Source organism: Netta rufina (genome assembly GCF_964035555.1).
Source record: "Netta rufina genome assembly, chromosome: 4".
Lineage (NCBI taxonomy): Eukaryota > Metazoa > Chordata > Aves > Anseriformes > Anatidae > Netta > Netta rufina.
Window position 1 is genome coordinate 53812848 of NC_140127.1, and position 13625 is coordinate 53826472.

Here is a 13625-nt window from a genome sequence, read left to right on the forward strand (position 1 = left end):
CCACATTAGTGGCCTGCCTAGACTGCATCTCTGTCTCCAAGAATGTATCAGCTATCTCAAAATACGTGACATACGCCTGTCTTGGCACATGACACTAGCCATAAGGAAAAGCAGAGTTCACTGCTGCCTACAGTTTGAAGTACCAAAATGCCAGTGATGGAAAGCTGCCTTGGAAAGACAAGTATGGAATGGAAGATTATTCCTGGCTCCCTCTTACACGGGCTAAAACTGAATGGTTACTTACCTGTTTTGCTTCCCAAACGTGAACGTGGTCCTTCTGTTTTTCTTCATACATGTTTCTCAAAATAGAGATAATCAACTCATTCTCTTTTTGATCATTTCTTGGTCTTAATTTCTTTAATTAAAAACACCACAAACACAGTCACTACACATTCATAAAATGACTAGCAAATACCTCACCCTTTTCATTTTGTCTGTTACTATGTAGTTAGTGGAAGAACAAGTTGAACTTAGATGCTACCGTATCAGTCCACCAGAGGACAGCAGCATCCCAAGCAAAGCACCAACAGCCAGAGAAACACTTAAACTGGACTTCCTAAGTGAAACTTAGAAACTTTACATTAAAATGTAAACTTTACATGAAAACTAAAGGCCACCCTTACAGGTATTAAACTACCAAATGCAAATAACGATTTCAAAGTATATTTTTGCCCACTTGATTTTGAGGAAAAAATAAAAAAGAGCTTGTAGAATACAATAAGTATGTCAATGGTGCCTGATGCTTCTCCTAGAAAACTTTCTCATTAGAAACTTAACTTTTTGTGGAAAGTAACACAGATGTTTTAAAAATTAGTGCACAAAAACGTATAAGCTAAATATATCCATCTCTGCTGCATTCTATTTAGATCTGACACACTGCATGAGAAAATAATTTTAAAATTTATTTATGATAGAATTTAATCCCATAAGACATGGTTTTAAGCCTTACTGAGGTAATGCAGAGGATATGGCATAAAGTAGCTAAGGCCAGGGGAGCACCTTAGATTAATTAAAATCCCCCTAGGCAGTTATCTAAAAATGCAAATCATGGTTACAACATGTGGAGCTGTAAAAATGCAATAACTAAAATTTCTGTCACTCCAACGCAAAAAAAAAAAAGAAAAGGATATGAAAGAGAGACATACTTTACCCTTGGTTTTACCAAGTTAAGTGTTTGCAAACTCTTACCAGAAGCATTAACAGTTATGTTCATTTCCTGTAACTACTAGAAGCTCCAGACCATTAAAATGTGTATAGACTACTAAAAAGGCAACAGTGCCAGCTAGCTGCTATATACTAAAAAAATTACTTAGGTCATGGAATCACTCCCATAGAGCAACTTCCAAATTTGGTACTAGATGATTAATTGCCACAAGGAAACAAAGACGGAGACTGAAATGACTCAAGAGAGGAAGGAAACATTTTTAAAAAGTCTGAAGTTTCCTAATCTTTACTAATGTGCCAAACCCAATGACATTGCCTTCAATGGCCATCATATGTCTTAAATCCAACTATGTTTTCCTCCATGCTAACCTGCATTTCATTCAGAAGATCAAAAGTCAAATTTTTTTTTAGTTAGCTTGACAAGTATTAAGACCCAGGTTAACTTTCAGGCAGGACATTTTCCAATTTGGGAATGTTACACTCCTTTGTTTTGTTCAAAGTAATAACTGAACATTCTCAAAGTACAAGTTACTGCCTTCACCCACAAGAAGTCTGTATGCAGTCCTCCTCAGAGAGGAAGACTTCGCTTTTATGGAAAAAAATAATATTAGGGGAAGAAAAATTAGTAAAGTAAGCCCTTTTCAAGATCAAAATATATCAAAAAAATCATACAGAAATTAAAGCACAAGCTGATTAATAGCCTATGATATAAAGTTAATGCATAATTCACAAAAAAAAACATGCAGAGCTTCACAATAATGTTAGCAAAAAAAACATTAATTGAGTTAAAACCTCATACGAGACATAGAGCTTACCTTAACCTCTTCAAAAACAGAGGCTTGCTCCTGGCTATTTAGTGTTGTTAGATGCTTTTGTAGTTCTAGTTTAGTCTTAAAAGGGGGTAGCCCTAACATGAAGAACAAAAAAGAACAAATCATGGGGTCAAATTAGTCAGAATTAATCAACTGCATAAATATGCACAAAACGTAAGCTAAAGCTCATCAGTACCAGTTATGTGAGCTGACCCTTTGCCTTGATTTCATAACAGGGCATCCGAAAGAACCATAGGTTAATTTAAAGCTACTGCTGAACTCTCATCTTTAAAATGAGGGACATGAACTCTTTGCAACAAGGAGATTTACTGAGCACAGACCAGGATTATACTCTTAGCTGATCTAGAAGAGTCCATCATCACACAAAATAAAATAAATCCACAATCTACATTACAGCATTTTAGCAGACTATTTTCCTGGTTGATGCAGTAACTGCTTGGACTTTGTGGTACAAATATATTTTCTATTGATTTCCTCCCATTTGTATGCCTTGGCCTCTCCTTAAAATAGCAGAACTATTGCGTGTTAGCAAGAGGCAAAGGAGAACTTCACAGAAAAGATTTACTGACAATCTGAAGCTGACTGCCCTCTCATTCAGATTACTTTTTTCTGCTCTCATCCTGGATTAAGTTGCTTCTCTCTATTTTCTGTGGAAAAACAGCAAACCATCAGCAGTATTCTGTACTTAACTTTCTTGGCATCATCTGGCATTTCTCCTTCATCTGCTTTGATTAACCAGATGGTACGAGTAAAGACATTACGATTCTTTTCCCTTGAATAACTTTCCCAAAAAATATCACTAACTGAAGGGCAAAACAAAGTGAAAAATAGTTTTGAAAGTTCTCCAGGTTCATCAAGTTAAATTAACAAAACTTACCTAGTATTAAGTGATGTCTGGTGTAATTAAGCACAACAACATCTTGTCAGATCGCAACTTTAGCTTATTGGACTAAAACCTAACTCTGAGATTTGCTGAAACACATTTTTTTTTTTTGTCTTGAGCTTGTTTTCTACGCCACAACTACAGTTTTAACTACTCCATTTAAATGAGGGAGCACAGATCAACATAAACATGCATATTGAAATCTTGCTGGTTCATGTTTAGAGGCAGTGTAATACCATTGTCTAATTGGGATCAATAGGACAGCAGGTCATTGCTATTGCTGCATATATTGTTAAGAAGTTCATTATCTACAGTTCTCTGTATCTAAATGGCTAACAGAGTCAGGCTAGCTGTAATTCAATTATATTTAAACAATTATTTTTCAAAAATAAACCGAAAGCTTAGATTTTGTTTGGAAATTGTTATTAGCTTATAGATAACTTTATATTGCAGTCCTCTTAATAGAAGAGACTGATATTCAACCCTACTTCCCACATCCCAAGTTCTATTTAAGCATTCCTTTCCTTACAGGTTCACAGGTAATATTGTCCATTGATAAAGTTGTTAAAAAAAAGATATTTGACCAGAAAATTATTTGAACCTCACCTTCTATCTTTTCACAGAGTTTATGCAAGCTTTGCATAGGACATCCTTCGCAGAGCTGGGGCTGGGCCTTGGAAGTTTGTTGTACAGCAGCTACAGTGAAAGCCTGTTTCAATGTCATCATGATTTCATCAACCTGAAAAGAACAGAGTGCTAAAGAACAGAATTTCACTTCTCCACAGAGCTTCTGTTTTCCTTAACACAAAAACAGTCATTCAGAATGACACTGTCATGTCTGGGAAGGTGCTTATGTTAAAAAAGAAGAGCTGTTGCTGTGCTCTTTCTGTGCACAAAAGCATACACAAGACAAAACTTATCACGAAGTCCTATCTCTTCCAGGCCAACCATTTTTATTTTTGTGGTCTAGTAAAAGATATTACTTCTATCTAGAAACCTTTTTTATGTTATGATAAAAAGAAAAACAAACAAACAAAACAAAAATCTACTGCAGTTGTGAGGCACTGACTTGACCCACAGCACAGTAGTGCAGTCCTCGCGTAGAAAACATTCAGCAAAATACAGAGAACTGAACAGAAGGTTACAGTAGGCCTTTCTTTTACTTACCAATGCTTCATCTGTACACTGAAACACGTAGCAAACAAAGTGGAAGCCGCCATTTTCTGAAGATTCTCTGCAGATGAATCCAAAGTGATCCACATGTCTGATTCCCTAGCATAAAAGATAGCAGTAATGAAGCAGTCTCATTTACATTAAATGTTTTTTTTCCTATAAAAAAAGCATGAAAGGCCCAACAGCACAACAGGCATCACATATCTATGTTACAGCTACCTTAAAATCATCTGGCCATTAAAAAAAGGATTCTCTTATTGCATTTACTATTTCATTAATATTTTAAGTTTCACTTTAGCCAGAGTTCAATTTGTTTTGTTTTTATAGAAGAAGTATTATAGATCCATTGGAAAACACAAAGATGAAGAAAGACATATTGAGTGGTATTTTACTCAATATTGGAAACAGCAGGGAAACCAAGGTAACTCTTTTTCTTGCCTTTTGCTTAAGTGGTCACACAATTGTTTTAGATTTGTAAGAGTAAATCAAAGCATCTGTGAAAACTGTTTTTTCTTTTTTCAAAGAAAGCTTTTTTTCAAGAAAAGCCTGTCTGTTTAAACATGAAAATGGTTATAATATATTAAAGATCACTTGTGGAAGCGTTTATTGCTCCTAAAAGGCATGCAAAAGTCAGGCACGATCTACTTGCAACAGTAGATAAGCATTACCTCCTAGCAAAACGCTGAATTTATTGAATTGCTGGAATATTTTCTTTTATGAATTAGGAGAATTAGGTCAGACCTGTACATGTCTCCTCAGTGCACAATTTGTGGTAAAAACTTACGGTGTTGAGTGATGCGCACAGTGGGAGAACCTACCTATACAAATCAGTTACACTCAGCACCTTTTTGCTACCTTGTAGCTGTCATGGCACAACCATATTAAAGTGAGGCAATAAATTGTTCAAATGTCACTGAAATTTCTGATTTATTATTAAATCAAAGTCACGATTTTTCATAATCTGAAGATGGCTGCAGGACTTCTCCCCCCCAACTCCTGTTTCCCTATTAATAGGGCAAGAATCTTTGAATATTCTCTTTGTCATTTCATCACAAAGAAAAAATAATAAAAACAAAAAGGCATATAATAATAAAAAATAAGAACAACATAAAAGAGCATATAATGGTGTTTAAGCATAAAAAGCACTTCTATAGAACAGAATGGGTGGGTGGCCTAAAAAAGAATATGTAATAGCATCAAATATCCTGAAGCAATCCAAACCATGTTGGTCTAACAATAAATTGTTTGAAATACTAACAAAAACCTTCAAAGCGTGCCAGCTGAATAAAGGAAAATAGTTCAACACATATGGAGATACCCAGTTTCTCAAAGCGTGGCATCTATGCATAGACAACAAAGGCTTAATTACACAGACAACCACCAGGCACTGATATACCATGAGAACAAGCAGATCAAAAGGACGTTGAAGTGATGTGAAGTCCTCAGCTCTTCCCCCTCTAGCTCCGTTGGATGCCCAGGCTAAAGCATTTTGGGAGGCAGTTATGTGATAATGCACCAACAGGCTGATACAACCCACAGGCTGTTTTCCTCCATCACTCACATCAGAGACGTGCTCAGAACGCATCTGTGCCCCTTCATGGACTCCCCTGTCCATATTTCTCCTGAAAACCCAACTGCTACAGTGGAGGAAGCCACCTGGGATCACAGCCCTCAGATCTCAGAACTGCAAGGCACCAGGAGCGATCACACACTTAGCTGTTTGTGTAGCTAATACTGACACTGCCCCAGGATGACGTACTTTTTCCAACCATTTCCAATATCTGACAGACTGGGAATTTTGGAAGTTAAGTACTGATTCCGATTTCCCCTATAATTTATTTCCACTGCCTCCAAGAAAAGATTAAGTGAAGTACAATCAAGATAAATTTGCAAGATGGTTCTGGCGAGTCTTCTGCAGTTTGCATACTTGGGGTAAAAGCCCTTGGGCCTGAACCCCTACCCCACTATTTTGCCAGGTGACAAGATCTGCCCAGCAACACATCCTTCAGGCACAAGGGGAGACTGGATCAATCTGCTTCCTACTGCCCTGAGGAGCCTGCAGGGCAGGGCACAAAGTCTACTCAACTACCTCCTGCCTAAGGGGATGGGATAAAGATTTTTCTGGGATCAAGGAGCTCTCTTCAAAGCTCTTGATCTGACATCATGCAAACTGGTGATGTGTACTCTGACATTTTCAGAATAAACACCTGCATGTTTAATGATGAAAGCAATCCTCATTGGGTAAAAAAAATAAAAATCAATCTCAAAACAAAAAGGTAGAAGAGAATAATAGCAAATCATAATCCCTACATTTAAAAATTGCTAATTAAACCTATTGCAAACTTTCTAGTTCTGCCCCAATATCATTTAGACCAGAGCCTGTGATGCACTGAACAGAATTGCACTGTACAAGTAAGCAAGTGCAAAACGGTGCTAGAAAGAGTGGCAAGATTTACATCTCAGTACACCAGGTCTTACTCCCTCCTGAACTGGTTTAATTGAAGGTGAACTTTTAGTTAAGCTAGTGGAAACACCCATTCCTCAATAAATGTACATTTATTTATGTAATTGCAGTTTGTGTTAATTTCTCAGGGCTTTAAACTAAGAGAATCCGCAAGAGGTTTTAAAGGAATTAAATGTTCCCTAAGGAATCTATCCTCGTTTAGTGAATTAAACTCTAGGAAATGTCTTTATGAACAGCTGCAATGACGGTTGTGTTTAACACACGTGCAATTCACAGTCTTGAAAAACATACATCTTTTAGAAGTGTTTTTCACATAACTTTTGCACATTGTTTATTCCCTTCCATGAGCACTCCCTGAAAAATACCCCAATCCAGCTCACATTTACACAACTGTGAAGCACACCTGCTGCAGTTTCAAACCAGAAATGATGAGGTTATTTCTTCTGGCTCATATTATTCATTCACCGGTCAAGGAAGTGAGCCTTTATCTCAGAAGTTACAATGCAAAGCAGGAGGGAAGAATGACAGTTTTACAGAATTACTGATTAACCAGCAGCTTGTTAGTCAATAGCAATTACTGCAACCACTTGGGTGAGAATCCATTTGAAAAGCTGGGAGAAAGAAGGACACGAACATTCACAAGTGAAGAACATACACATGTATATACATATATTTTTTTCTTAAGAAAAAGTACACTCCCAATCTTACCTGAGAACAAAAGGATATTTCCTTAAAGCTTTTTTCAATTGCTACTTTTTTAGTGTCAGGACTGATAAGGTAAACTTCAGACTGGCCAATCTAAAAAAAGCAGAATAACAAGATAACAAGTAACATTACACTTACTTTTGTCTCACCGCAAAAACGTTTCCTGGACAAAATCTCAAACAGTTTTCTATCTGGATTTCTAAACCAATTAGTGTATTATTACTGCACAAAGAGAACAAACAGCATTGGTTTGGTGATCAGAGCACTGCGTGTTACTGAACTGTGATTTAGTTTCATTGAGACATGAAGCTGAGAATCATGTTTCACTACATAAGTGTAATCTTATACCACAAGTAATTAATTTTACACTGAGAAAACATTCACACTCTTCTCTTACTTTCAACAGGCTTGACACACACCGTATTCCCAAAAGCTACTTAATGAAACTGTCCCAAAATTTAAATTCAAGTGTATTCTCTCTACCTGTATTTTATTAAGATGCTCATAGCATTTGATTTAAAGGCTTTATCTCAAACTATAAAAATAAGCTTTTTGGAGTGTATCTTCTTAATTTCATCTGTAGGCCACTAGTACAGCAGTGCCCCAAGAGCTGATGTGAAATTTTGATAGGCAAGGATTGTTTTTAAGGTGAAATTATTGCTTTTGAATTTTCAGCTGCTGGCAACATCTCTTTAACATTTCTGCAGATGTGTTTAGATTCCTCACAGCTCCCAGCACATCAGAAAACCTGCTAAGGATAAGTCTTGTATTAGCTTTTGGGGAAGATGCGCAGAATCTGGATCCATTCACAAGTTTGGCTTAGACAAACTTGCTGGAGCTTCAGCTACCACCAAATCCCAACACACACACACCAGAAGATCAGTGTCACCAAGGCACCCAGAGCTTCTTAAGGGGTAGGGGGAGAATCCTGCGTGGAAAAGGTTAAGAGTGAGACGTGCCACTTCTGTGTGTCTAAAGACAGCCCTGTGTGCTCACCTTCCACCTCCTCCTTCACTCCAGCTAGCCAAAACCATTTTCCCACTTTGCTCCTATCACCCCCAGGGCTGCTGCTGTGGGGTTTTTTCCTGCTCACACCCACCCAGCAGCCTCCCCCTGCTCCCTTCCTAAGAGGCTCGCTCTCAGCTCAGCCCCACGCATGCCTTTCATACTTGGTCACAGGGCAGCAGAAAGCATTTGAAGCCAGCTGAGCACGACAAAAACAGCAACAGAAACACCGGGGAGAAAAACCTAAAAAATAAAAGCAAACAAAAACCTAAGAAATTGGCTAGGAAAGCAGCTCTTCAGGATGAGATTAAAAATCCAGACTGCCTGAACCAGGTTGGCAGAGTCAGCAGACAACTTATCTGAAGCTTTTCAGACCTCATACACCAGCCTCCCCTGCAGTCTTGGGGAAAATCCAAGTTTCTTCACCTCACAATACAAACTATTTTGCTCCTCTGGGTAAGAAGTTACTGTGGAGCATTTCATACGCAGCCACACACAAACCAGTAAGCAAAGGTGGAAACCTGTGCACGGTGCACGTTGATTCAGAACCCGATGGCCACGGGGGCTGGCTGCCCACAGCTCGGCTGTGCCACGAGGCTGGGGGCACCAGAGTCACAAAGCACGGCTACTTCACGTCCTTACGTTCAGCTAAACTCAGCATGGCTGAATGGCAGTGGAACCCAACAGTGAGCATTAAACGCTGTATTTCAAGGCAAAAAACAACTCAAAATAGAAAGCCAGGTCAGCAGAGCTGTACAATTTGGAAGGGAGGCTATCAGCAGGTGGCTGATGTTGCATTCAAGCTGGAGCTGCACGCCTCCCTGAGAGCTGCTGGTTTAATATATGTATATGAATTAATAACAGAATCAGGATTTTTTTTTAAAGTAATTAGGCATTACTACATAGGCATTTATATTTGCCGTGTGAAATACATGCTCAGGGGAAGAAGGTAAAGATGTAATTTTTATTGAAGCACAAGATTTCTCTCCACCTTCTTCCATCTCACTCTCTGTTGCTAGCCTGCCACAGCTCACCGTACCTCTCACTGTGCTCTTCTTTTTTTCTTTTTTTTTTTTTTCCCAGGTGTAACAGTTCAGTGACCCTTGTTAAAGCAGCACTTCTCTTTCTCTCCTCCAAAAAACTGCTGTAACCACATCTACTCCACTCTGTTACTGTTCTTAAAAACATCTTAACAAGCATCTGGGCTGGGGCAACCCCAAGCACAAACACAGGCTGGGCAGAGAATGGATGGAGAGCAGCCCTGAGGAGGACGTGGGGGTGCTGGTTGATGAGAAGCTCAGCATGAGCTGGCAAAGTGCACCTGCAGCCCTTGCTTTTCTGTAGTTCTTGCAGAAAGCCAAACGTATCCTGGGCAGCATGGCCAGCAGGGCGAGGGAGGGGATTGTCCCCCTCTGCTCTGCTCTTGTGAGACCCCATCTGGAGCCCTGCATTCAGCTCTGGGCCCCCAGCACAACACCTATGAGTGCAGAGAGGGGCCACAAAGATGATCAAGGGGCTGGAGCAGCTCTCCTAAGAAGAGCTGAGGGAGTTGGGGTTTGTTCAGTCTGAAGAGAAGGCTCCGGGGAGACCTTACAGCAGCCTTCCAGTACCTAAAGGGGCCTACAGGAAAGCTGGGCAGGGGCTCTTTGTCAGGGAGTGGAGTGATAGGACAAGGAGTAATGGCTTTGAACTAAAAGAGGAGAGATTAAATTAGATGTAAGGAAGAAATTTGGTACTGTGAGGGTGGTGAGGCACTGGCACAGGTTGCCCAGAGAAGCTGTGGGTGCCCCATCTCTGGAGGTGTTCAAGGCCAGGCTGGATGGGGCCTTGGGCAGCCTGTTGTTGTTGGAGGTGTCCCTGCCCGTGGCAGGGGGCTGGAACCAGGTGATCTTTAGGGTCCCTTCCAATTCAAACCATTCTCTGATTTTGTACTTCTTTCTGAGGTCTTCAAAATATATTTGTTGCTGCTTACCCACCAAGGCAAGAGCATTGCCAGCCACATAAAGGCAGGACAGGAGTGGAGGCAGTGGAGTAGCAAAGGGAGTTACTGCACTGCTCTATCACTACACAGACATGCTGGCAGCTGAATAAAAATGAAGTTGCTTATCAGTGGACATAAATACCACTAGCTCACGTCATGGTTTGGTCCTTCTGCTCTATTTACAGGCAAATCATTTCTTCTGTTACTAGCTAGTGTAATTATACACACCACGTTGCAATTGTGTAAGTAGCAACTAATTTGCTAAGTGCTGTCTTTAGAAGCCCAGTGTTTTGGATAATGCTGTTTAAAACTACGTAGCATAACCTTATTTTGACTACATCAAACAATTTATACAGACTGGTAATACTTTATAAAGAAGTAGGCGAGTTTAAGCTAAGCTCTGGTAATTGCAATTAAGTTATTAAAGAGGCAACTGCCATCCGTCTGGAGATCTGCTTTGGTGTTTGCCCTTCCAAACTCCGAGACGTGGAAACACCATCGCCCAGAGATGCAAAATCTTGCTTTACCGTAAACAACATCGTCCGGTTTTCTGCAATGTCTGTTGGCTGCACAACACTGTGTCCATAGATAAGTTGACTTTTTAGGTTCAGCGAAACCGCATCTTCTTCAAAAGACCTGACAAAGCTGTTACTCCTATGGCTTCCCTCTTGAAAATCCTTCTTAAAAGCTAAGGAACGAAGCCCAGGCTGAGAAAAGGACTTCCTAATTGGCCTCTTCTCCTCCTCTTCACCCATCAAGGGCTGGAAGACAGACCGAAATTTGCTGCCGAAAGAGAAGCCTCCAGAGTTACTGGCAGTTTCATTTTGTTGGGTCGATGAGTTAAAATCTGAGTTTTTGGTACAACTCGCATGATTAAATTTCTCAATGCATTCATCTATGAGTGCCGGGGGTGCGTTTTTGTGTGCTACAGTCACACGTCCACAGAAGAGCACCTCAAACTTTTTGGCAAAAGGGTCTTCAACATCTGAGAGATTATTCTGAAACTCTTCCTGACGAGCAATTTTTCCAGCTTGTCGAATCGAGCTTATAATCTCAGGCACCTAGAAGAGGGGAAAAATAAACAAAAAATTAGCATCTGGTGCTTTAAAACAAACAAGCTGCAACACTCAGAGGTGCTCCCTGCTGTTATTTTTCTTGCGTGGCTGATTTGTTTTCATTTTCTGAAAGACCAGCTGAAGTGCTCTTGTATTTCTCCAACAGACCTATGCTTTTATACGTTAAACACTGACTAGGTAAATTGCTCACTTGCTTCCCCGTCAGGAGGTCCAGCATCATCAACATGTCATTGGAAGAGCTTTGCCAGCACCTGGTTACGGAGCACTGCTGTGATTCATCTCACAGATGAAGGTTCTCCTGCAGCACGTGCTGCTGCTGCGGGGCCACGACTTATGGTTACAGCAGATAATTCTGCCAGCTTTTTAATTCCCCCAAATTACTTTGAGAACAAGTCATGCTACGTGTGTCAGTTCCCTGACAGAACAAAATTTCCTCCATCGAGAATCAATAGCTTACTTCCCAAGTGCTTGGCTGCAGAGAGCACAAAGGGAGTAAGGGAGCAGGAGATGCTTTTTCTAGACAAGGAAATGCACACACACACCAGCTAGCGGGTTTCAAACACCCAGTACGAGGTGACAGAACAGCCCACGTGGCTCGGAAAGCATTAGCTCACCCCTGAGCCACCAGCTGATTGCACAGGCAGGCCGACGGGGAAGGCAAAGGTCATGACTTCAGGAGCCTGCTCCCAGCGGTGGCACTTAGCAGCCGGAAAGCCCTGGCTCTGGCAGCTTCCTGCCTCATTGTTTTTAAGTCACATACAAGAAGAACTTAAAGGATTATACCTTTAAGGTTTGTTATAGAACCTCTATTACCTCACATAATACGTATTTACTCCACAGTCAGCCCAAAGCTCACCTCAGCTGTATTTACCTGGCACTCCTTCACACAGCTCTTAGTCACCTAACACGTCAGGACGAGGGTGAAGCAGACGACTTGGTTCTAGCCATACTTCAAGCTGCAAATGCCTCAGTATTTTCCAATAGATACATCTGACCCTGATGGAAGTGCCCAGGCTCTCCAGCTACAGGCAGCCACCCTCCCATTACCCAATTACTGCAAGGGTTGGAGCTGAGGTGAGGCCCAGGCTGCGCGTTTGGGATCCACCACAGATGCGCTCCTATTGAATTTGGTTTCTTCAGTGGGTTTGTTATCAAACACCTTGGACTTTAGTTAGAGACTACAACCCTCAGAATTACTTTGCAGTCAGTAAACTTCGTGTCTGAAGAGACTTAGTGGGCCCGTTGATGAAAACGAAGGGGAGTATTTAATTCAAGCCTTAGCATGTGTGAGGAGAAATATGTCACTTAGAAGGACCAGCTGGCTTCTAGGCCACGCTTAATGAAAACCATGGACTCCTCTGTTCTTGTTCATTCACCTAAACAACCTCACAATCTATTAATAGCTTTTTATTACCTCTGATTAGGTAACAGATATTGCTACAGAAGCAGCAAGCCACCACCTGCCTTTCCTGTGACTGTTATGTACGTTAAAAGTTCATCCCTTCATCAATACAGACGCGGTGCTACGATGAATAAGGGAAGGACAAAGTGCATTTTCCTGTGGAACTGTTCTTGGCTTGACCAACGATTGTGCTCTCTTCACCTTCCTGTACCACCCCGGGCCCTCAGCGCAGGTATCCGGAGAGCAGAGGCGCAGGCGCTGCCGAGCTCCCTCAGCAAATAGCCCCGGGTGCTGGCTATGTGAACATGCAATAAATAAATAAATAACAACAAAAGAAAGAAATCTGAAATGTATAAATACAGCTTTTCTTTGAATTATCAAAATAAACTACCAGGCTCTATCCTGGCAAACGTTTATTAACCACAGCTGGGATTTTTCCAGATCAAGGAGCACAGCTACCAGTAACCACATCTCCTCCAAACCAGCAATTCATCCAAATTTAAATCGTATCAGGTTTTGCCTCTTTGATCTGCATCAAAAAGCAGTAGAGCTCAAGTTGCTACTGAATTAAGGTAATGTTGCTTGGAGTTTGGTAAACAGTAATCCAAGCCTGCATAGAGTAACAACAATGGGAATAATAAAGCTGCTTTACAAAGAAGAGGATTGCCAGTTCGTACACCGGGGATGATGTAGGGGCTGGAGGAACTTCCATCTGTGGAGAGGGACATTTTCCTGCTAGTTTGGGAGTACAAGCCTACCTTCACGAGCAGGAAACAGATATATACATCTGTTTTACATTAAAAGTATAAACCATATATATATATAAATATACATTTAAATATACAATATTAAAATAATTTATTACATGTTAGTAATATTTATATAAAATATGTAATTTATATGTATTTTTATATGACCCACCTATTGCAAGAGTTAGCT

The 13625-nt window shown here is 40.5% G+C and overlaps 1 protein-coding gene across 6 annotated transcripts in view; it reads right to left on the reverse strand.

The window, feature by feature from the left end:
- TBC1D1 (TBC1 domain family member 1) overlaps positions 1 to 13625 on the reverse strand; it is a 109326-nt gene that overhangs the window by 48552 nt on the left and 47149 nt on the right. For all 6 annotated transcript variants that reach the window (XM_084286088.1, XM_084286091.1, XM_084286089.1 and 3 more), the window contains 6 exons: positions 10736 to 11269; positions 7226 to 7315; positions 4048 to 4152; positions 3487 to 3619; positions 1980 to 2071; positions 245 to 355 (listed from right to left, as the gene is read on the reverse strand). In XM_084286088.1, the coding sequence (XP_084142214.1) occupies positions 245 to 355; positions 1980 to 2071; positions 3487 to 3619; positions 4048 to 4152; positions 7226 to 7315; positions 10736 to 11269 (1065 nt within the window). The remainder of the gene's footprint in view (positions 1 to 244; positions 356 to 1979; positions 2072 to 3486; positions 3620 to 4047; positions 4153 to 7225; positions 7316 to 10735; positions 11270 to 13625) is intronic.